The sequence below is a fragment of the Adelges cooleyi genome, unplaced genomic scaffold (assembly GCF_023614345.1).
Source record: "Adelges cooleyi isolate 19-005CV unplaced genomic scaffold, UGA_ACOO_1.1 ACOO_flye_CR_arks_rails_tigmint_CR_PRNA_30, whole genome shotgun sequence".
Taxonomy (NCBI): domain Eukaryota; kingdom Metazoa; phylum Arthropoda; class Insecta; order Hemiptera; family Adelgidae; genus Adelges; species Adelges cooleyi.
This window is the reverse complement of record NW_026095971.1, coordinates 1,228,704-1,255,228: the sequence shown is the minus strand read 5'-3', so window position 1 is coordinate 1,255,228 and position 26,525 is coordinate 1,228,704. Positions and strand designations below refer to the sequence as shown.

The following is a 26,525-nucleotide window of genomic DNA, read 5'->3' as shown; positions in this document are numbered from 1 at the left end:
TTCAAATTTTGAAAACGTTTACAAAACTTAATTACATAAAAATGCAGTTGACACATTTTTAATTATTTTTCATAAAAAATTATGTTTACTTGTATTTTTCTAGAGCTTTTATGCATATTATACACATTTTTTTTTAAAGTCACGTAATATTTTAGAGATTGTGTTTATCTAATTTGAGTACCTACAATTATTGTCAATTGGTCTTAATCGATGTATTTAGTTTATTTTACATTTTGTAAACGTTTTTTTCTGTTCGTTTTACTTTCGATTCATACTTATTTTTAATAGGGTTCATACTTGTTTAAGACAAATTTATATTTTAGAAAACAATAGCGCGCTATGTTGTAACAATAGAGAAATATGTACATTTTTAGGGTGTTTGCTTTGATTTAGATCTAGCGCCACCCCCCCCCCCCTCGGGTGAGATTTTTCAATTTTCGTTCTTCAAGTAAAATTCGTCTACGATTCCATACAATTATTAAGTGTTCGGTCATTAAACGAAACGGAATCGGATTTCGTTACTAGTTTCCGTTGTGTAATTCGATTAACACACACGCGCTGGCGTGGGTTTGAGAAACTAAACGGCGAAATTTTCTTCTGTGGCATCACAGGTGGTAATTGAAATCTGCTTTAGAGTTAATTGCTGAATCTAAAAAATATCCAAAGCGTATTGGGATTCGAATCGGCCGCGGCAGCCGGCGACTTCGCGGAGTTCGTCGGTGTTTCCGTGTCGAAACGGAAGGACAGCGGTGGCGGGTGTGAAGGCGTAAGAGATTAAAATAATTGCGAATCGCATGATCATTATTCGAACGGAATTTGGCGGAAATTAAGGGAAAGGCTTCAGTTTGCAGGTTTCCATCGCACACCGGTACAGTAGCTAATGACCTGGGTTATGGTAAATATGATATTTTACATTTGGCTGCGCACGGCGGAACAGTTGCAAGGGCGGGCCAGGTAGTAACCCGGGGGCTGTGGCGGCGTCGGGGCGGTGGGCGGAGGAGAAGTAAAGGCTTTAGGGTGTGTTCCTTAATGTTTTGCCTCGATAGGAGATTTACCTCGGCCGTAATACGTAATTTACCGGTGGTTCGAACGCGGAATTTGCATACATTTATAAACGCCTTTTCACTTTGGCCGTCTCGATATTTTAATAACATTATCGCTTAATGTCATTAGTTTTTAATGCGCGGTTACCGTTAATTTGTCTGGTTTTATTACAAATATTACCTCGCCCCCGTCAAACATGCGTAGCGTGGTGTTTTAAAAGTGTTCTACATCAGCTATAATACAGACACCATCAAGTTACCATAGTCCGTCCACGTCAATTACAAGTCTAATGTCTCGAAAATGTAAACCCATACCGTTCGCATACACTTGTGTCACGCGTAGCTTACATATTTTACATTCCCAATACGAAATGTACATATAGCGTCCCGCAAGGATTGAAACGTATTGTGACTTTCACACAGGTTAAAATACAATTTTAACCTGACATACTTTTCTGGTCAGGTGGCACTGCTGAGAGCCTTCCTCACACATTATGTCATTGTACCGTTGTCATCAGACTTGCTGATTATACATATTTTGTATAGATTGTAAATAAAGAAAATATATTTTTAATAAAAAAAATAAACCTGACATAGAAATTACGATTTAAAACGTAAAACCGTTTTTACAAATCAGCCATCATGTGTAATTAACATGGACGCCTCTGATAACGATAGGTATATGATGCTAAATTCTGAGAGCCATTTAAAAAAAAACTACATTATCTTTTCGGAACGCACTTAAGCGATTCTAATTAGGCTACAAGTTTAATAATTATATTTTAAGTGAAAACTATATTATAGTTAGCAATGTCTCTTTAAAAAAGGGATTTAAGAATACGCAGAACCGAGTTCTAAGAACTAAAATCTGTTTGTCTGATGTATGTAAGTAATTAACTTTGGTTCACTAAAAAGTTATAGTTCATTAAACTATAACTTTTGAGGTAATCAGTAATATTATAAAACTTTTTATACAAACTGCAATTAAAATTATTATATATAATGCTACTAGTAATTAAAAAATGTCTGACCTAAACATTTTCGGTTTTACGTTGATTGATTACACTTCATATTCTAATTCTTGAGAGTGAAGTTTATATTAGATTTTATAATCTAAGTATTTTTTTTTTGTTGTTGTTCATAACTAAAAATACTGGAATATAAATAAAACTAAAACTATGATGTTAAAATATTTTGGGAAAAAAGTATTTTTCATTAATTATTATAATATATACTTTATGACAGTGACCTTAAGCGTTAACGCCAGTCGTACTGCGAAAAAGCTAATTATTCACTGAAATACATTTTTGACATGGGTATATCTTTTGGAGGCGGGTCAATAAGAAAATCTGTGCGTGCGGCACGGTCTAGTGGTTGTTTTTTTTAATGAAAGAGCTGATAAATAATTATCAGATGAGAGATAAGAGGTAAGAGATTAGAGATAAAATATTAGAGATAAGAGGTTAGGTACACCTAATTAGGATAAAAGGATGTAATGATATATTAGGATATAATAAAAGGGTGTATAATGATAGTCAAATGAATTTGTTAGGCAGGTACTTACTTACAGGCGAACCACGGAAATTGATTTTTGAGAAATGTTCAATATTGATAAATCCTGCCAGTAAATCGATTTAGGCCAGATATTATATAACTACTAAAAAACGTTTGGTCAGAACATATAATTAAGACTATACTATCATCATATATCGCAAGGAGATTATGTATCTGCATGAAGTGTGAATACTCTTAATTTTTTTAATTTAAATTCCGTCAAAACATTTTGTTGGTATCAATTGAACGTATTATTTGCGTCTGTCACAAAAAACAGTTTACTCGGAATGTTGATATTAGTCCAGTAATTTGTTTTGTAAGTCGTAAACAATCAAATTGAATACAAAAGAGTCTTAAAAAAAGTTTAATATGCTTTATTACTTTTTCCTGTAAACTCGCAGTTATTGAGAAATATTATGAAATATTTTTTTAATACCTTTTAAACCACTGTGAACATTATTTTAATTTGTTTTACTTTTTAAATATAAAGTTGTGTACGTTATGTCAATAAACACATATTAAAGATATTTAATTTGAAAAAAAACTTTTTTAAAATTATTTTTTATATATATTTTTTTTTTATACTTACGATCGACCACTAAATATTTCTTAAAGTTCTATTGAATGGTGTTCGTTTTTCTTTTATTGAATTCTGACAAAATGCGATTTCTTTGATATTAAAATTAAAATATTTTCACCCGAAAACGAATCAATTTTATTATTGAGATAATTAAAAGTATAAATAATAAAAATAGTCACAACAACATTTTGTATGATTTATATTAAGTTTAAACGATACCCGTATAATTTCTTTTGATTAAGGTAGCACATTAGTGTTAACAAGCTTTTTGCTGTTTGGTTCGCCTATTAATAATAGTAATTATTTGCAACGGTTTTATCTAGCAGACACCATAACGCCAGCATCATATTATTCTCCATTGTTACAACCACCGCATATAATGGTCAGCGTGTAGGGCGAGAAGTGGCTATGAAAATTGTATTTTTCCGTCTATTACAAGTATAATCCGGTTTATTTGATGGTCGCAACTATTATGTGGTGTTTTGGTCGATTAGTAGGTCAGGAGGAGTAGGCCGACAGTGGTGGTAGTGGTTGGGTGGTATACGTGAATCGTTCGAGGGCTTTTATTGTAGAAATTTAACAATGGGTAAGGGATTTCAGCCTTTTGTAAGATAACGTTGGTTAATTGATAGTGAACGTTGGCTCGTGTGTAACGTTATTACCGGTCGTATCCGGCGGTTACAAATAGCGGAAAAGCCTTGGTCAATTACAATATAGCTTCTACATTATAATCATTTTATTATCGTCGGTTTATATACACATTTACATACAGTACCTCAATCAAATCAATACGCCGCATCGTTTGATTGTTAATTGTATCTAAACAAAGTTACATTTGCTTAGCCAATACGGTGCACAAATTTCGAAAACTATGACCGAGTCAAAAGGTTAAACTTGTTATGTTGAACGTGGATGAAAAAAATGGTTCTTAAGCGAGAATTAAATTAATTGTTTTAGTACTTTAAAGTTTCGCTTACCAACGATCGGTAAGACTATAAAGTTAACAATAGACTTTTCAAAAACTAATACCCCTAGCACTCAAACACAATGGAATCAAATAGGGTCTTTGCGACCGACGTCTTAATTCAAATAAAATTATTTAGAAAAAAAAATATAAGAAAATATTGAACCATTCAGTTATACAATAAGGGCAAAGAGGTATCGATATTTTCATAACCTTTATTGTTGTTATTATAATGAATTAGAGGTACATTGAGAAACCTAAATGTCCAATCAATGGCATAATTCAATCGAAATTATTCTTAAATGTGGATTTGTAGAGGTCTGTGTAGGATTAAAATATTATTAAACAAGTTCTTTAACGCAGTAAACAATAATTGTTATTAAAAAAAAAAATATTGTTTTTGATAAGTTTTACAAAACTATCACTTGACATTCTGTGTATAAATACATCTTCAATAATAATATGAATGAATAATGGTCTTCGAACAACAGTAACAATAATTTGAAATGACGTCATTCAATTATAATTGACCTAAGCTTATAATAATAACCCCAAAGAGAGTGCGTTGTAACTGTTTTAGTGTTTCGATTGGTCTAACCCGATGCCGTTTTCTAACCAAACATTTATGTTCCAAAACTATCTAATTCCATCACAAATACTATAATCCCGACTGTGGTCCTATATACGAGTCGTACGAGTGGTCTGCGACCAAGATAAACTCTGCAAAATTAGAGAGACAGCTAATATTGTCTGTATTATGTTTATCTTCATTTCCAAAGCAACTCATTACACGTTTGTCCTGATCCCGAGTTCCCTTGAATTTATGTCAATTATACAAACTTTAATCGTGATCAAGTCATGTTAACATTAATTAGTTGATTGTTTACACATGGTTTCGAATTCAAAGACGAAATTATGTCATGTTTACAATTAACGTGATTTTGCGCATTATTATCGATTTAGTTTTTCTATTAATTCAATGCTTAAAGTAAATTTTAAAGACGTGTTACCAAAATACAATTTTCTACTAACATTCTTTGATACTGTTGAGATATTTTATTGAGTTATTATATATACAAACTAAGTCTCAACTACATGACAGACGAGTTCGGTTATTCTAGTCTACTTGAAGTCCAAAAGCAAGTTTTCCAAACGTCTGGTGTCTTTTATAAAATATAATGTATGTTGAACTGTAAAAGGAATACAATATAGGTAGGTTAAGAATTAATTTATGGTTTTTTACAAGACGCTTGCTAATATTACATTTTTAAAGTTACTTAAATGTACTTTTAATTATACGATTTTACTACGTCTTATATTATTATATCGTGTTTCAAGAATGACAGTTAGGTCATTCATTATCAATTCAAAGTATTGTAATCCGTTTATGTTTTATAATTTTTTTCATTTCAGCAGGTATTTTTGTCATTTTATTCACAAACTAAAATATTAGTAAGCTTTTCGTCGATTTTGTATGAACCAATATACAGATATTTGCATGTACAATTTGTACCTGAAATTAATAAAGACAGCTAGTAAACTCATCTATTTGTAAAACATAAAAAATTGATTAATTTCTGCGAATAAATTAAGAAATTGTTTTTGTAGAAAATTACGTTTGACATTAGTTCTATTTAATTATAGTAAACTTGTCTACTTTAAATTAGATATAAAATTATTTTCCAAACAAATATATTACAAAAGCGCTATGCGATTATAGGATGACATGTATAAGTCATACAATTTGTCGTCATACAATGGGAAACTTTTTGATATAGTTTTGTTCGATGATAACGTTCTGTATGAACTATACACAGTATTCTGAATAGTTTGTTTGTATTGTTCCTCTTACAAAATATAGGTAATAACTTGTGTTTATTTATTTCAAGAAGAAAAGTTTCTTTTGTCAAGGACTTCCATTACAAAACTCATCGTCCGTACAGGACCACTGTTGCATTACTTCTAAAAGTAGGGTTTACGCTTCTCAACTTTTTAACTTTGATTTACAAACATTGTTGTGTACAGATGAACTTAGCTAAAGATGGTTGATAAAATTGGATTATCCTTATCTCGTCTACATAAATAAATTTATTGTTTTATCTCTAACTGGACATAATATATATATGAAAGGTCACGAGAAAAAAAGATCAATGTCAATTTTTTAAAATTCCATTTTTGAAATTTACTAACTTACAAAATGACATTTTAGCTAGGGTATGAGCGAGATAAAAACATATGTTGTCGGTAAACTAAATCACAGGGTGATTATTTTATCACGAACCATTCAATATCTCACTGGGTTTCATAAATAAATGACTTTTTTTAATTTTTATAATGTTTAAAAAGTGATCTCAATTTTTCACAATTTTTTTTGTTTTTACCCCCTCCCCAACTTAGTTGTTTTGATAGCAACTTTTGAAACTTAAATGGTAACATATATATTAACTTAATTGAGAATATGTATAAACATTGTGTCGATACAGTTCGGACAACTATTTTAAAGTTATAGAGTTTAAAAGTCAGAATGAGAGGAGAAGTGCGGTTTTAGGCAATGCGCGCAAATAAAAATAAAAATACACTCCACCTTTCCTCCTGCCCTAAACTTGAAACTTCAATAACTTCCAAAATAGTTATCCGAAACTGGTTATCAACCAGTAATAATTTTTAGTTAGTATTTTCAATTTAAAAAGTTAATAAAATATATACGTTACCATTTAAGTTTCAAAAGATGCTATCAAAAAAACTAAGTTGGGAGGGGGGTGAAAACAACAAAAAATGTAAAAAATTAAATTATTAATTAAACCCAGTGAGTTATTGACTGGTTTATGATAAAAGAATCACCCTGTATGTTTGAGTAAAAGAAAAAAATATTTTACTTATATAAAAAGCGAAAAATGAAATATTATCTCATTTTCAAAATACCTTCTCGCTTTGCATCGAAGCTAAAACAATTGCCATTGATATTTTTTCCCACTAACCCTTCATATATATATATATGTTTGATTATTTAGTCGACTGAAATATCTAAGGTAGGTACTATAAAATTGTTGAGTCATCATCTACGTGTGCTGAAGTCGAATGGTACGGTTGTCATGAAGCCCGCATGTATCATCAGAAAGTTTGGCATCATCGAAACTGTGAATTATAATTTTGAAGTTTATTATCTTTTGTGTTTCTCGTGTAGACAATACAAGCGATTCGAAGTGTACGGGTAAAATTAATAATTTGTGAATTTCGTGCGTAAAATTCACGGTATAAACAATTTGTGGTTGCAGATAAGTTTTCTTTTGGGTCGTAGTGCTTAAAGTTTGATAAACATCAGCTCTTCCTTGACAAGGTGTATAATTTTACATAATTATACTTCACGTCGCCTTCAATTTGTGGTTTTTATTTCGAGCAAACTTACAATTACGCTGTTTTTTGTTTAGAAATAATAAAAAAAAAAAACGATCGGTAACATAAAATCTCAGACAACGATAGTAAGTTTTCTGATTTCCTAGAACGACCGCTATTTTGTGTAAGACACCAAGAGCTTTTGTTCTACGAAATGAATACCATGATAATGATGCAATATAAATTTACAAAGAATACAATGCCAGAATACGATTTGAACAAATGTTGTTGTTCGTTAATCGTAATGCTTCTTCTTAGATAATTAGGTAGTTAGAACGGTGTCCCATCAATTTACCGCATAACATTATTAAACTAGACTTTTTTTTTAATTTTTTGAAAACTTTTGAGAACCTCGAACAAATTTTAAGTGTAAACTTTATACTTATGGAGCTTAATTTTTGAAGTCTCCTCAGACTGCCCCAATGATGAAGCGATTTTAATTTTTTTTTATTTGTATTTTGTTATCCTTTCCTAATTAGAATAACGTCTAAGCGATTTCACTCGTTTAAGACAACCACCGTATAGTAATTATTTCTGTAGAAAATGTAAAGTAACTCCAGTTCAATCTATAAGGATGTTATTAATAAGTTATTGTGTATAATTAATTGTTTATTCATCATTTCTGTATCCAATTAATTAATGACTAATTTATCGGCTATAGATTTCTCATTGGATACATTTTATAATGCAGATGAAATAAAATTAAAACCTCTATTCAACACAGATTCGATAACACTTTACGTTCTTATTCATCACCAAGTTTTTAGTTTTCAGATAATACAATTTTCTGTAAAATAAATGAGCGTCAATGAAGGTACCAGATTAATTATTTAAATAAGTTGTAAAAAAATTGCCACCGAATACAATTACGCTTATAATAAATGATGCAATTTCTTGTGAATTTGCAGGTTAAAACATTTACGGATCGGAGAAAACTTTCTCGATGATTTTTAATAACAAAATTTAAATTATTATAAATGTGTCAATGTTAAGGATGATGATATTGTTATGCGTTTTTTGTTGCGTCAAAATCATTTTTCGATCGGATTTAATTTGTTTATAGTATTTTTTGCCCCCAATAAAATAAACGTTGGCTGTAATAAAAGCTGTGTTAAAATTCGACACGTTAATTTATTGCGTTTGTTCCGACATGTGTACTAATACTGTTCAGAAAGCGAATCACATTGGCTGTTTACTAGGCGAACACGACGGAAAACATGACAGATGAAATAAAATAAATAATATCATTATCAATAATATAGTAGCAGACAATAATTATTACTACTGCGAACCGCGGATAATCAAATTATTGTTCTCTCTTTCTCTCTGACGGTTGGTTTTTTTTTTTTTACAATACACTGAGCAAGGGGAGGTTGACATGTACAGTTCGGCAACGTTTTTATTAGATAAACCATACATTACATTGTGCCAATGTGCCCTCTCCAGTATTTTACCCCACCCCGTGGTGCTATTGTTGCTTTTTTGGCGGAAACTCTTTAATATCCTGTAACGCATAATGAAACGACACGCGAACAAAACTATATGACGTCATCGCTATTTTTCGTCTCCAGTACAAAAGCGAACGGGCCTTATCTGGATTGTAGTTGCCATTTCGCTCAACTCATACCCGAAACTATTCTATTAGTATCTATTTTTGGAAATTTCAGAGTGACACTTATGTAAGTGTATAATATGACCTTATGTTCATACGCCGCTATATCGTATCTAATTAAATAGAAACACCAGACACACGTTTTAGTCCAAAAACATTGACTCGGGCGAGTAGTTTTGAATTTAAGGCATCCAATTTTAGTACTCGTCGTCAAGTTCTTGGTCAAAGGAGAAACAAGACATTTTCTTCGGAATTCAAAAAGTTATAAATGCTACCTGCCAAAACCAAGACATATTTGGTAATTTTTAAGCAAAATGAGAACAATTATTTAAAAAAAAAAAATGTTTTGAGAGAAGGGATTTCTTAAAATGTTTACTTTTTAATTATAGGTATGCTTTCATGTCATACGTCAATAGTTACAATTGCTTTTTTGAACATCTTTCATCAACTGTTCAGTATTTTCAAATTGTCGAACTGAATGTCCGCTGTTTTCTGCATGTTCGGCTACTACAGATTTTTTTTTTTTTGTAGTGGATATCCCTTTCGTGTTCGTTTATTCGGGTCTCTGTTGATCTTCCAGTTTGTCCAATGTATAACTTGCCACACGTGCATGGTATGTTATGTGTACCCGAATAGACAAATCCACAGTAGGTAAAAATCCTAAATAAAGATGCTAACTTCGTAAAAAGCATGTTCGAGAAAGCAATAGTAGTTTAGAAATGTCAATAGAGAAGATTGTTGGAAAATTAATAATACATAATTACCAGTTTTAATAGATTTGTATTTCATACTTAGTAAATTTTTTTTTATTCGTAAATTAACATACATAAATAAGTTAATTTTATTTTAAAAAAAATATCAATATTATGTACACTTTCCCCTTGGGCAGTTGGCCATGTTTACTTACGTTCGCCGGGCAGCTGCTCAAAAGTCACGGTACACAGTCGAGCCCTAAGCGAGTTAATTAGTAAATTGACTGTTTGCCGAAATTTAGTTGGTGCGCCGCTAAAAAAAAAAAAAAAAATTATTAACGGCTGGATCTCGCCCAGACAACAGAGTATAATATATTATTTGCTAGGCAGCTTATGAATCACAAATTCAAGTTGCTCGTTCAACAGACAACGCGTTGGCAGAATAATAAAATTAAACCGCTTGCTCGGGTAAAGCGTTGTAAATAATTTTGTTTTTTCTCGTGTTTGCCAAAGTTCCTATGGCCACAGAAGTTTTTCGTTCTGCTCTCGGCGCTGTTAGTAGTTTTCATTTTGGTATCGCGCTGGGCGTATGTAACTTTTGGCTTTTGACAACCGAAATCAAATTACGATTGATCTACCGGCAGCCGAGTTAAATATATACAACATATACTGTACAGCAAACTGCTGGTGTGCTGACGGACGGCGAAGGAAAACAAACAAACGCACGTCCAAAACAAAAATGTCGAAAACTATAAATTGACAGTTACAAAACAACTAAGCGTAAGGTCGCGTTAACTTGTTACTATGTTTTATGCTAATGTTTACAATATCCCAAAACAAAATGTCAGGGAGTTTATTAAACATTCGTTTTAATGCAGTATCCAAGTACAATCCAAGTCCTAAGACCTTAACAATATTGTTGGCATTTTATTGATAAATGCGTTCACAGTTTGTAAATATTGTTGTAACGTAATATCATAATACTATTATCATTAGTATACAAAGTAAAGCGTATTTGTGATGAAAAACTATACAATCAATAAGCCTATGTAAATAACTTAATGTATTGTACTCTTGATGGTTTGCGCGTTTTTAATTTGTTCAACGTTGATTGATTATGGTATATCTTTACATTTTATCTGAGCCTCGTATTATTGTCTCTTCGAGACTTGAATTGCTAAGCTTTTCGATGAATAGTCGTTTGCTCTTTTATCGCAAAATAGATTTAGAACAAGGTGACCATTAAAACCAATTCAGTCGACGTAAGACTTATGATTAATGCGATGTTTTAATCGTCGTTTTCATAAGGTTCGAAAAGGAACAATAAAAAAAATGATCATTAGTATTTTTAAATTGATAACATTGCACTGCGAATCTGCGGCTTTCGCAAAAATCATTACTTTATCGACAAAGAAAAATCTACATTGTAATACTGTCAATTTCGTTGATCAAATTGTTTTTGTCGCTTCGTCTTTTAGCCCTGGGAAAAAAAAAAGAATGGCTTTGCACATCAACGATACCCTCTGGCCGTAACTGTAAGCCCCGTGACCACAACCGCGTTAATGAAACGTGACCAAATGACATAATAGCAACGAAACGACCACATCCATTATTTGTCATCATTATTGTTGTTCTCGGTAAACGATGTTAAGGCCTGTCTGCGTGGATTGTTCACAGATATTGCTCTAAAATGTATTTCACGGATCAACGGTAATAATCGCAATTGAGCCTTGTCGTCCCATTGTCCCATAAATGAATTACAATTGATTCGGTAATTTCAGCGACCTTTTTACGTCTTACCGCATCTTGTTTCTACATTGATTCGCTAGGTAAAAAAAATCCCCATAACACAATAGGAGCAAACCTGATTTGTTGGTTGTTAACGAATTTTAATTGTCGCCATTAAATAGTAGCATCTAAATCTATTTAATGACATTCGTACGTATTGGGAGTACCTACTTAATGTCACTAACAAGTAACAACTATAATGTTACAAATCTTCAAAGCAGTAAATGTCAAACGAAGATAGTATAAAAATAGAAAAAGTTTTTTTTAGAAAACAGTTTGCTTCTATATTTTATATAAGTAAATATTTTCCTAGATATCAAAGTTTGACAATAAAGTATCTATCAGTAAAATTTAAGAACTCATATCATTTTCATTTTCAACTTCCTGTTAAGTTAATTGTATACAATTTACTTATGGCCATTTAGATTATCATCACCTTAGTTGTAGTTAAGCTATTATTTAAAAATAAGGCGGGGAAATTAATTTAACTTATAAATATAGATTTGTGTATTTAGTGTGTAGTATCTAGGTTACTTAGTATCCTGGTTGCTTAGGTTATTTTTATTCAAGACTATAATAAAAATAAATCTAGATGTTTTTAATTAATTTATTAATATATGGCTTAGTATGATATGGTTTAGTATGTTTATATAAATGGTTTGGTGTTTAAAAAGTAATATTACTTTAATCTTATTTTATCGCATCACATTCCATCATACAAATTACAGTTTTTTTTCAGTTGTCAAAAATTATTATTACAATACGAATTCACTTTTTATTGTGATTTAGGCTGCTGTTTATACAGCAATTTTAACACAATTAGGCAATTATCAAGATAACTCTTTTGGTGTCTAACGCTTATTTTATGTTACACTGTTTATTTCACTTGATGTTAATTTTTATGTTATAAAAAATCGCCATAGTATTTTTTATTAAGTTTTGTTTATGCTTAAATAAAAGGCTCAAGTGATAATTTAAAAAAACTTGTATTTTAACAAGTTTTGTATTCAATTATACTTAGTAGCATAAATATTACCAATTCAAGTGTTAGTTTGGATGTGAATAAGTCACTGCAAATAAATGGATAATATTTACAAATTAACTAAAACAGTCAAATACAATATTATGATCAAACAAGCTTCTAAATTATATTGTTAATAAATAAAATACTACGGCAATCATTGTGCACTTACACTCACAATGCCTGACATTCGGTATTTTTACTTATTTCTTGCTCTAACTGTTAAGTAAGCAGCGAACACTCGCTTTTTAAAACTGACCAATATCTAGACATTTTTTTTAATTTCTGGTTCTTGTTTAACACATATCTAGACTAATACTAACTACACTTATCGATACCAATCGGCACTAAGATATAGTGCCCTTGCTCCACGCCGTGACTGGCGCAGCCGGGTACAGTACTCCGCAATTACTGTTGAATCAACTCTTTAACACGGCACCCGAGTTAGGCAATTTCGGTGCATGTGCGAATAAGTGTTTAATTATCAGCTGTTGACGTTTGTATACCCCGTTCGTAGTCGGTTTAAGTTCTCTGTGTTCGAACGATTGCCAATAAATAATAGTTTGTGTGTTGTTTTCGTTTCAGTGAATTACGACAGTTCGGAGAAACTAACGTTGAAGCCTGTGGTGGTGTTCATTCATGGCGAGTCGTACGAATGGAATTCCGGCAATCCATACGACGGCACCGTCTTGGCCAGCTACGGTGGTCTAGTGATAGTCACGATTAATTACAGACTGGGAATATTAGGTGAGTAACATATAATTATTTGATTTCCCTAAAACATACCATCCCTATTTAGATCAGCTAGTTGCAATCGGTACTTCCCCGATATTTAATCACACAAATGCATTGCGCTGCCGATGAAACTCAAGCACAAAAGTAACCCAAGTTGAAAACATCATATTTTGTGCAATGAAAAACACAACAAATATTATTGGTTCACAAAAAAAAATGATAAAAATTTTAAGGACAATAATATTTTTCAACCTTCAAGTACTATAACCTATACTAAAATAAATGTAATGGATAAAATTATCTATAACTTGTTAAATATATATATATATCTTTATAATATATAAATTTCTTCTGTCCGTGTGTAAGTATGCAAACTCCTCCTAAACGGCTGGACAGATATTTATGAAATTTTGTGTGCGCGATTGAGTTGATTCGAGAAAGGTTTAGATTCACAATTTGATCCGATAGAACAGGTTTTTAATTTTTAATTAACTAAAATGATTAATTATGATTATCAATAGTATCATTGGTTTTCAATACAAAAATATTGAATTTTATTTTCTGGATTTCGAAAGTCGGTTTAGATTCGAAAATGTTTAAAACACCTATAATGAGTCCTAATCGATTTAAATTAGACAAAAAAAACTAGAAATATTTGAACGATTTAAACACTTGTATTATTCAGCAAACTTAAGTAAGATAAGCTCTAATAATAAACATACCTTTGTTCAGTATTGTATTTTGCAGGGTTAAAAAAAAATGTAAATTAACATAAAGAGGTGTTATGGATTTCAGTCATTTAAAATTGTTAGAATTGATTTTTTAATGCGTTCGTATATTTTCTTCCGGTAGGTATTAATTATTACCTAGCAGTCAATTTTTCGTAATAGTTAAATTTATAAGTTTAAAAAGTATAAATTTGTTTAAGTAAATATTATGTAACGGGAAAAATATGTTGTACGGTACCTTTTTCAATTTAAATATACACAAACATGAATCTCATTATTACACTGGATTATAGGTACTTTCAGAGCGACACAAATTGTAGATTTACTGTACAAGTTTTAGGTTAAACCCGCCTCGTTATTTTATTATTTTGTAATATGAAGAAAGGCACGTTAAAATAAAAACATTTTTAAAGTGTCCAACATTCTCTTTCCACAGTGATATCTCGTTGCGAGTCACGTCATAGGTCGTAATTTGTGTTCGTTTTTCCCATATTTTTGACACTCTTGGCACCTTATAAGTAATTACAGTGACGTTTATTAATAATTCATAATACCCACACCTTTAAAACCGTCGCTGTACACAATTTTTTTTTTTTATATCCTTTGCCATCGTCTCACCGCGATCATCAGTGATTGATTATTGTGTTCGACAGAAGAACGGGTAAACGAAATATGACCCGGGCATATATCCATACTGGTATAATTTTTTTTAAGATAAATTAAATGCGATCAAAAATTGTCAGTTGTCAGTGACATTCGGAAAAACGATTTACTACGTGCAAGCTTTTAAAAAGCATAAATAAAAATCGCATTTTTAAAATGTTAACATTGCTAAGGTAATGTTCAGTAAGGTTTACTAAGGTTACTAAGGTTTATCCAGTATGAATATTAAAAATATATTATAATTTATAATATCGAGTTAAGTACTGTTTTTTTTAACAAGAATACAGTATAAAATATAAACTAACACATAAGACTATTATTATGTATCATTAACGATTATATTTTTACCTTTAACTCATGTTCATTCGCAGTACAGTTCAATAAATTAATGTAAATAATAGGTTTTTAATACCTATTATAAGTGTCAAACGAAAAACTTTAATGCGGCATCTGTGCTTGTCTGATCGTCAACAATTTGCATTTTTAAGGTTATCTTAAATTCTTTCGTATTTTAAGTATAATATATTATCTAAAAATGGCCGAAATTAGTTTAAATATGTATATTATAAACGTTTTACCGTGTGAATTTGGAATCAACTTCCGAGTTCTTGTTTTAAATTGTTACTAAATGTAAAATAAAAATTCTTTTAGTTGATATTTTAACATATAAAATCGAGTTTTCACAGAAGATTCAATATTTAAGACTAGAAACAAACGAAAATCACACATCATTGTAAGACACCTTCTCAGCATCTGCATTAAAGTTAAAAATAATATTAAAGAAAATGTTGTACAAATATTATTAAAATATAGAAAATGTCATCATATTAGCTATAAATATATTTTCATCATTTTCAAACAACATTGTGTAAATAATATTTTTGCAATCTTTATTTTTGTTTATCTCCTGTCAAACATGATTTTAAAATATCTAAAATTTTTCCGTCTGGATACACATTACAACCGTTTTATTTGTTGAGGCTAAAACAAAGAATGTAATAAGGTATACATAAATACTTAGATTCCTTTGGATTTTTTTTATTATGTAGATGAAAATTGCAATTCTTCACATAAGTTCCTCAAAGAAAAGTTCTTTCTGTACTGAGCCCTCCCTTAACATCTGTATGTATATTGTAATCGATTAAATAGTTTTGCTATAGAATTAGTATTGTTGAAAATGTCTTTGATAAAAACAGAATTGATAAAAAACCAAATTTAAATAACGGGTTTGGGTTTTTTAGTGGGTTTTGAGAAATGTAACTAATGTGTTTGTTCATATAATTCCAGTTCTTCGTATTTGATTAAAACCCAATAACATTACCGTGTATTTTAGATTCGTTCCTTACAATTCGGTTGCATCGCCTATAGAGATACTAAAGTGACTGTTTAAGTAAAATAATCAGCATATCGAAAATTACCATTATGCTGCTTGTTATTTAATAATAGTTACAAAAATATGATTTTCATAATACACGTGTACTTTTCATAGGAGTTGATTTTAACGAAATATTTTTATTTTAAGCTTAACCATAAGCCACGATTTTGAAGTGTTTAAGCAAATATTATAATACTCGTTTTAAACGGTTATTTACCGTCAGATATTTTAACAAGAACATTTAAGTGTAAATTTGCACGTACGACGTTTAACATTGAAAATCAATCTTATGCCCGTTAGAGATTGACGGCTCGCCTTCTGCCCATGTTGTGTGTATTTATGCTTTATTTTTCTACAACCGCCTTTTAAAAGATAGACAGAGTAATTGATGGGTTTTATCCACAGACAAAAACCATTAAAATGGATTGTATTTTAAAACTCGCCTGGAAAGTTGAGAGTAACGCTTAAATTTAGAGTGTAGCTTACTTTTTTCTCTAAATAATCTACTTTGCTCCATGTTATGATCAACAGACCGGAAAATTTAATACCGCCGAAATTCTTTGTACCGTCGAAACTACATGTTAGTTAAACTTGAATGTTATTTGAATTTACCGAAACGGTTATCGACCACTCTTCCGCTTTTATACACGGCGAATGCCCCAGCATACCGTAAACTGATATACGGCCGCCATTACTCGAATAAAAGAAAATACTTTTCGATTTATAGGCTAAACATATGTAGGTATGTAGGTACAAGTCATAATATTAAAATATACATTTAAAAAATACAGCGTCGTTTTAAATAACACGGGGAGTTGTTATTGAAACTTTTGCGTTGTTAATATTAAATTTCCTGCAAACATATGATTTAAAAACATTTTTGCATTATTAAAAGAAATGTTTTTGGTATTTAGGCCACTATAATATAATAACGTTACACTTGTTTACCTGTTTAAGTAATTTAGAAAACATCTACACGATCCGAAAAGAACGAGTATACCCTCATAATAATGTATATTACATGCATTTGTTAGATAAATATTGTTTGAAACTAAACAAGCAAGAAAAGTGTTTATTATTATTATTTAAGTTCAACGAGGAGAAAGTAATTTTTTTATATTGCGTAAATAGATACGAAATTACTTTTCCCAGACTTGAATTGTTAATAACGTTTTCACGGCGTTTCTAACTTTTTCGAGAAAAAATATTATCATTTTTCATTTTGTTCGTATGACGTTTAGGAGTAATAAAATTGTCTCGAGTTTTCCAAAGAAAATATAACTATATATTATATATTTTACAAAGTTGGTGAGTATATCGTCAAGTAAAGCCCGTTTTACTGTCATAAATCCGTTTTTATCGTAGGCAATGATGATCATAATAACAGTAACACTTACGTATGTGGCCATCAACATTATCGGTACTTGGGCGTTTGTAAATAGGTAAATCGCATGACCTAGATACCAATATCTAAATTGCACGATCTTACACGGTCGATGTTCGTATGGCGACGACAACACCGGTACCGATACACATAAATTACACAGATTTTATATTTGTGTCCTTCGTAGACGACCGTTTGTGTTTCTATACATAAAACCAAATATATTCAGCTTTCAATTTATCCTCAACCCCTCTTCTTATGACATACAACATATCACAGAAACCTCACATGCCCTTCGGTTTTTTGTCTTATTTCTTCTGCGATCACAAATACAATATTACACACGCCAACGGTATTATGTACACGCACGCCAACTCCACCAGAGAATGCGTGACACTGCACAAAACTTTTCAGAATATGAGTTTAACAGCCAAAGTGGATTGATTTGTAAAAAAACACACGCGCGTTTAAAATTAAAATAAATATAAACATGATGCAATCAGTATTAACGATTTAACTAGGTAAATAAAGTCCAATTCGATTTAAAGCCCTTCAAATCTGTTTCACGAGTAAAGCTGCTTCCTTTGTGTTTGCTGAACACTTATTTAAATATTTGATATTATTCTTTGTATAAATACGAATTCTCGGACCCGGACTAAAAGGGCTCCAGTCTACTATTCTAAGTCAGCGTGTGTGCCAAAATGTGTACATTAGGATTGAGCTACACAGTCCGGGCAGAATCCGGATTTAAGAAGTTTAAAAATTCTATAAAATATTATACTGAAAACTGAATTTTTAAAAAAATTACCTTTTAAAATCATAATTAGATACCTATACAAACTTATCCCTTCGGTCTCTCGGTAATTTCTATATTATTGATTATTATTCTGGTAACTGTGTGAAATTCAAATATTTAACCGTAAAAAAATATAAACGGATTAAGGCTGTTAACCGTAGACATATCATTGCACTGCGTCAAATAGCAAACTATAAAATATCGTTTTCATTTTTTTAAGTGTTTCTAGAAATAATGCAAGCGTAGAAACCGTAATATCCCATGTATGCTGAAAAATACTACAAAACTGTCACTGTATATTTTACAAAGCCTAAAATTTATACGTTGTTGACGCGAAACCATTTAAGTGAATTGTATGGAGAAAAAAAAATTAAGTATATTACCACCCTTTTCGCCTCACAATAAGACAATAGCATTCGTGGCGCAAAGTCGACGTTAATTTCATTTTCACTGTGCGTTACATTATTTGATTTTAATTATAAATCGTCCCAGGTCGCTTTGATGGTGTCATTCTCGGTAAAGCAATACTAATTAATATTAACGGCGGTGCAATTATTATTTCACTCAGCCGTGTGTTATTTTAAAACACCTGATGCGCGCAACAATGTACTTGACTGACAGCAAAGCTCGACTTGTGACGGAAGTTACAAAAAGCATTTTTCGGCGTCGAGTTACCTGGCAACGTATTGGAACGGGGCCGAGAATGAGGATTTTCTTACTTTTTGCAGAGGCGCACATGCGACGAGACATCGGTTTTTGTGCTCGACTATATATTTGTGTATGTGTGTACACGTGTATAGCCGATGGAGTTTGGTAATGGAAGAACACATATACACACATGAGTACGTAAGGTAAGTGATGTATTATCGTACGGTCCCCCGACCACCTCTACCTTTAACCATTGTTACGCTTTTGAGAAGTAAAAAATTGTCGTTCGTCTTGTCGAAAAATCCATTATTAAAAAATAAATAAATTCGAGAAAAAAAAAAGAAATATTGAAATTAAAAACGTACACTGAATGTGCTCGACGTAGGGCGTATGCGCACGTGCGCTGTGTTCCGGGTTTTAATTTTTTTTTTAATGTATAATAATATATATTTCACGTAAGGACACTGATGAAAATGTCGTTCGTCCAATATTTCGTATATTTGTTCACTGTCATGTTGGGAGATATGATGAGATGAGATTGGTTAAATGTGTCAAAGACGATAACACGTCAGACACAATGAAGGCAAAGTTCGAGCGACGGTATGTGCATCGTCTCATACGTGCGGTATCTCGTTTGTTAGTGATAATATTAATTCATATCTTATACAGTATAAGGGTAATCGAATTTCTAAATGATTATAACGCGGCCTCGAGTGTGTCTAATCAATTTCAATACCTGGACTGAATAGCTGATCAAGCTACTGCTGCGGTTCAGCTGATGGATTCATACATGTTCGCCTTGTCGAAAAATGCGGTTACTAAAAGATTGAGAAGTTGAAAACCTAGATCTGACAGTGCTGTAAGCGCAAGGTCTCGATTTTAAAAATGTTTTTGTTTTCGAAATCAGAAAAACTTTTATCAGTCTAAATAGGGAGTTTTTTCTGCCCGGAAAGGATTTGAGCCATACGGAAACGTACCGTCTAAAAGTATACACTTTTTCTGATTTCGAAATAATACTAAATAAATTACTTTCAAACTTATTATAAGAGTTCGATGTGGAGCTGCGAGAGTAGTATTCGAACAACGATGGTTCTATGTAAAACAAATTAAGAGCAATTTCGTATCTTATTGTTAGTTATAACAATTCCTACAGTCCAGTGACTTATCGACCTCATTACTTCGTCCCTCTGTGCTAATTATTTTTCTCATTAACTATCTACTTTCCGGCTGGTAAACAAGTTGTAGGTAGAGTTTTCAAACTCAGACTTTTATTATTGTTTGATGCACGATTTTGGTTTTCTGTTCAACCGTTTTAAAAATCACAATATAACACGAATAACGATGTTAAAAAATGATTTGTGCAGTTTATTTCTACCCACTGATATCTTAAGACTTTGTGCACGCGTTACAATACAGTACCTGTTAATTAAAATAAAGCTTATCTTTGAAACGCCATTATATAAATTATAATTATAAAATATTCACAGTTAATTAAAAGCAAAAATGAACGTTCTACCTTTGTAAATAGTACTTGGATAGTTATATAAACGTAAATGAAATTTGCAATTTACCGTATGCTTTTTTCCCTTTCGTGGCGTGCGTACAATATACATTTCTATTAATGCAAGTATAATCCACTAACATTTATGTAGTGATTATATAAAAAGTTAGGAGAGATGCCTTTTACAGTGTAAATAAATTGAACGCAAATTTTTACTGTATTGATAAATCGTATTTTGCAATATTTTGGCCTTTTTTAAAGGCAATGCTTATCAATCCATTTATTTCTTATTGGCTGTAATTTTGATACTCTATGCCAACCTTATACATTTTTTCTCTACTCTATTTTTGTCTATTTTTTTTTCTTTATCTATTTGTGAGCATAACTACACCACATAACATCACATTAGCTGTGAAAAAATACAACAATTGAAATTTAAAGCACGGAATCAGTAAACAGCTCTATAGCCTGTAGACTAGTATCTGTACAATGTAAGTAAGTACTAGCATGGAAATAAATTAGTCACATTTATTTAGTAAGTTTATTCTTTACTATTGTTATTGTAAAATCGTTACAACAGCTATAATTTATTGATATCAAAAATATTAGTAATAACGCTCTCCAAATAATGTCATGTTTAATGTTTTAATTTAATATTTATGGCTTTCGAATGGTAAATTATTGTCGTTTACATGTGTTATTGATTAAGTACTAGACTGTATACGTTCTATACACAATTCGTTGATATGAGTTTAGATTTTAACAAGTAAACTAATACATTGTCTGGATCTATTTTTTGGATCCAGACAATATTTTTGTCTTTTAAATAATTTTCGTTAAATTACTTAAGGTAAAAACTAAGTCACGTTTATTATTGAATATAAGGCTCAGGAAATCGTTTAAACGTATAATATTATTTATAGCCAATATATTCAATTCTTAATTTATTCGGCGCGCATCACTCAACTACACTCCACCTCCCGTCCTAAATTAAAAAAAAATGTTTATTAAAAAACTGATTGTTGACCAGTCAAAATTGTCTGTAAATAATTCTTAATTTAAAAAGTTATTTACATATATCATCATCATCAAGCTTAACTATTTAAATATATACGTTACCTATTTAAGTTTCAAAAGTTAGAATACTGAAAAGCTCGGGGAAATGCTAAAAATGAAACAATAAATTGTTGAAAACAACATGACCAACAATTTTTGAAAAAACTTGAAAAATTGCAACGGTTTTAAAAGAAAACTAGTGGTGCAGGGCGTTAAACGAAGCAAATTGGTTTTTTTTCGTTATCTTTTGCCCATCTAGACGTTCGAAAGTTTTTTATTATTTTAAAATAATTAGTAACCGGTAGCCCGAGGATTGTGTTCGAAACGCTTACCGCCAATAATAATAATAATAATGAATATCATAACAACACTATTATTTATTTCCGTTCTGCGGTTGTGCGTTTTCAACACAACTGTGCCGGATAGTCGTCGGGAAAGGCGTGACTATTATTATTTTTGCCGAACAAAAGTGTGTACAATATTTTCCCCGTCGTCGTATTTACAGTGGGCTCGAAAAAGCGTTATTAAATCGAAAACTTCGCTCATAAATATTAAAAATCGTATACAGGCCAACCGGGGGGGGGGGGGGGGGTAAAGGGGATTAAGGGGAGGGTGGTAGCGGTCGCGGAGTAGGTCGGCGGCAGTGTCGGTGCCGGTCGGGAGCAGCTTTTGTTTGGCGATCGCACGCCGCGCCCATATACATATTATAAAAGCGGTTTGTGTTGCTTCTAACGTGGACCCCCCCCCCGCGGTAGAAAAAGAACCGCTTTCTAAGCAAGAAAAACCGCATTCGCGCCAAAAAAAAAAAACCCCAGAAAAAGTACACATATTTATGCATTTATATATATTCGCGTGATGTGAAATATGCACTGGAGTCGGTTTCGCCACCGTCTACTAGCGGGCATTATGTAGTATGAATAAAGTATTACGGGCGATATGATAGGTCGCGGAGGAGACGGCAGTGAATTTGCTGTGTAAAACGAGTAGGTGGCGGATCCCTTTCGGCACGTAGAAATAAAAACGAAAATGCAGCAGCCGTGGTGTGTGATTACACGGTATTTTTTCCCACCTCTTCTTTTCCTTTTGCCGGGGAATAAAAAAAAAAATAACACTTAACGACAATTCGGCATAATCGCCATTAACTACTAAAAGCTCGTCTTTGTAACGTTATAATAATGCAAAAGGTGGATATTAAAAACTATTTATGGACATCTAGACAATTTTTTAACCATCGAACAGTTATTATTTGTTTAAAAACAAAAAATAGTACCTAACCTTTTCTTTTTCCGCTTTATTTACAATATTGTTTCATAAGAAAACGTGAAAAACGATTTTGTCCCTTAAAAAAGTCAAGCATTAACATTTGTATTTTGTAACTATTTTTAGCTTCACTGTCGTTAATACAAGGCGGTTGGTTAACTATGGCCCACTCAACAATTTAAAAGATATCAAGACTTTCTTAATTTTTTTTGCTTTTAGAGTGGTTCGCTCAAGTTTGTATATTTTTTAAAAATATACAAATTATTGTAAAAGTTCATATATTATATAATTTACTATTTGATAATCATAAGTTCATAGAGCTTTAGACTTATGCGATGGACATGGGCTATATTAGAGTACATAACAAATTTAGACTAACTAATAACTATAAAAGTATGAAAATCGATAATATAAAAAAGTCTAATAACTTTTAAGATATCGTCTGGGTCATAGTTAACCAATCACCCGGTACATGATGGCAATTAATTTTGTTGTAGCGTGGGTCCTTTTCAATTACATCGACCGAATTTTTAATACATTTACATTGTTTATAAACCAGAAAGTGTATTTTTATAAATTAAACAACTAAAAAAATTCAATCCTTATGATTATTAAAAAAAAACGCTTTTAAATTAGATTTTTTTCAATTGTAAATTTATACTGTATATAAACATAATTAGATGCTTTACTTCAGCAAAATAATATTTTTTAATTTTAAACACAATTGTCGAGTATTTATTTTGTTTTTAAATTTACTAATGATACTTATATTATAAATAGTATTTTTTTTTTTGAAACATTCACAATGCCATAAATAGCCTTAAAGATCCATTAAAGGTGGTGAAGGACATCCTCAATATTACGGCCACGGGTCTGCAATCTAGTGCATAATAAAAGTCTCCACTTATCATTCAACAGCTAGGAATATAACTTAAAATTGTCAGAGGTGATGAACATATAGTATCTTAATGTTCTTAAATTTATTTAATACAAGTTTATTGTCCTGGCGGTTTTCTTTTGCGACAATAATCAAGTGTTAAAGTAACGACCAAGACAATAGTAATAATAACATTATGTAATGTTTTTGTACGCAATCACAGTGTTTGAGTTGGATAAAAAAAAATATGAAAAGATAAACTTGCGGCAAACATTTCGAAGAAAAGTCGTTTATCGGCCACGATATTTATGTACTGTCTCCTTAACGACGCAATAGAACAACGGCTTTATTTTCGGTAAACTCATCCGCATGTTAATGTATCATATTTTACAAGTTGATAAAGTTCAAAATGTACGCATACAAATGTTTGGATCCAACAAAAACGTCGGTTATGATACATCAATATAACAACGCTACACATTGTCCATGTCTATTTCCCTCACACACAACGATTAATTAGGTTTAAAAACATCTTTTAACTATTTGGTTGAAGTTTAGGGAGGTAATACAAAGAGTAAAATAGTCGTTTATAATAATTAGAAAATATTATTGACACGTTCGTTGTATCATCATTCGTTTGCCCTATTTTATTGCATTCGAATATATTTACTTTGCAGCATTTTTCTCACCAAATCCTTATTCTGATTTCATGCAGAATTTTGTCAATTCTTTTTAGGAAATCCTCAAAAATATTCTTCAACTTAAATATTCAACTCAAAATATATCTATCTAGTAGTAATAAAAAGGGGCTTTACCGCCCATTCTATACAAATTCTAGTTTAACTTTATATATTTTTTAGTAAAGAATATTTGTTTGCAACGTCGAGTATTTTACTGAATAAGTAGTGGGAGAGTAAATTTCAAATATAAAAACATGTTTCAAATAAACTATAGACATTTGAATACAATAATTTGTGTGTACGTAGAAAAATATAAACAGTATAATAATGGATAATTATAATAACGAATGTGATGTTTTTTGTACATTTGACTATTGAGATTTTACTGTTACCATTATTATACTGTTTACATTTTTCTACATACATAATTTATTGTATTCAAATGACTATAGTTTATTTTAAACATGTTTTTATATATATAATTTAGTCTCCCACTTCTTATTTAGTAAAACACTCGATGTTGCAAAAGAATCTTCTATACTAAACAATATATAAGGTTGAACTAGAATTTGTATACAATGGGCGGTAAAGCCCCTTTTTATTACTACTCTATCTGGTGATTTCAAAACTGATTTCAGGATTGTTTTAGTATTATGTAATTACAAACAATTGACGAATTAATAATGTTACCTGTGTTTTCTTGTGTGTGTATTTATTCTTAAAATTTTAACTTTATAGCATATTTTTATTTTTTTCATGTTGAAATAATCAAAATTACTAAATCAATTCAGACCATATCTGAATTTTGCAGATAAATTCATTTAACATTTTAGTCAAGTTTAGCAGTTCTATTCCAGTGTACACTGTACATAACACTTAACATAATCAGATATCCAGTTTAGTTTCATCGATAATTGTCCTTAAAATTGATGCATTATTTTACAGTGTTATTACAATACGAGTATATTATGATTTTTCATTAAAATGGAAGTAACAGGTAAAAAGGGAAAATATTTATTAAGTGTGGTTGGATGAGGTGGTAAAATGATTATTAGACAATAAGGTTCCATTTAGAGAAAAATGATAATTTGTATAGAACTGTAGTAAGGAAATCGGTGAGTGTTTGGAATTAAACAAAAGAGACAAAAGAAAATTAAATGTAGCTGATTGGATAAATATGTAATGAGAAAGTTTGGAATTGACACCAAAGTTAAGAAATAGATGGCTTAAAGGAAGGTAAGAAAAATAAATAGTTAACAGGGTAAGAGAGATTTCTAGTGAATGTATGAAGTTTAAAGATAAAGGAAAACCGCAGAAGAAAAGGAAGGATGTTATGGAAAGAGAAATTTCTTTGAATGGGATGAGACGAAGAAAAAGATGATTATTGGTGGGTGGGATGATAAAACTTGTTTTTTGAAACAGTGCGGTGTTGTTTCGAATTTCTACTACCTTTAATTATTATAATAGCATCTTTATATTGTTCTACATCCATAGCCTACGAATCCATTGTATATTATTTAAATTACTTCTTTGTGCAAAAACATTAAGTGTGATAGTGTTTTTTTTAGTAGGTGGGATAGTTCCCTTTATTCGAGTACAATAAATAATATAAAGATATATTCTAACGTGTCGTATTAATTATAACGTCCTCAGGCCGTGTATGAATATAATATATATGTAGTATTATGTTTCTTCTGTTGTACAATCTAGCGACGTCCAATGTTTTACATAATTGTATTTGTTCAAATTTTATTTTAAATTTGTAATACTTTTCCTGAAAACAAAGTAACCGAAACCAAACGCGTTCCAATAATTATTATCTAAATTAATATTTAAATTCCAAAGATTAATTTATTGAACATCGAATAATTACTTAGTATAAATGTATTCTGTATTTTATTTTTTCTCTGTAAGATAAAAATATAAATTGTTGAAATTTGTACTTCCTTTTTCATTTCTTTTACTTATTAATAACAGTTTTTCGTTAACAGTTTAATACTAGAAACACAATATGCATAATTTAAACCAAAAGACTATGATAAAAATGTATGTATAATATTACAAGAAAGAGGAGGGTTTGAACGATACAGCACTAATAAGTAAACTTAATGGGGCATCTACTTTGACGTTTTAAATTAATTGAAAGTCATGCGTGTAATAATGCAGTACAATTTA

At 30.9% G+C, this 26,525-nt stretch overlaps 1 protein-coding gene across 1 annotated transcript in view; it reads left to right on the top strand.

The window, feature by feature from the left end:
- Positions 1 to 26,525, top strand: part of LOC126839294 (neuroligin-4, X-linked) — a 227,393-nt gene that overhangs the window by 126,971 nt on the left and 73,897 nt on the right. Inside the window, exon 2 of the mRNA XM_050574524.1 lies at positions 13,233 to 13,394. Within this exon, the coding sequence (XP_050430481.1) occupies positions 13,233 to 13,394 (162 nt within the window). The remainder of the gene's footprint in view (positions 1 to 13,232; positions 13,395 to 26,525) is intronic.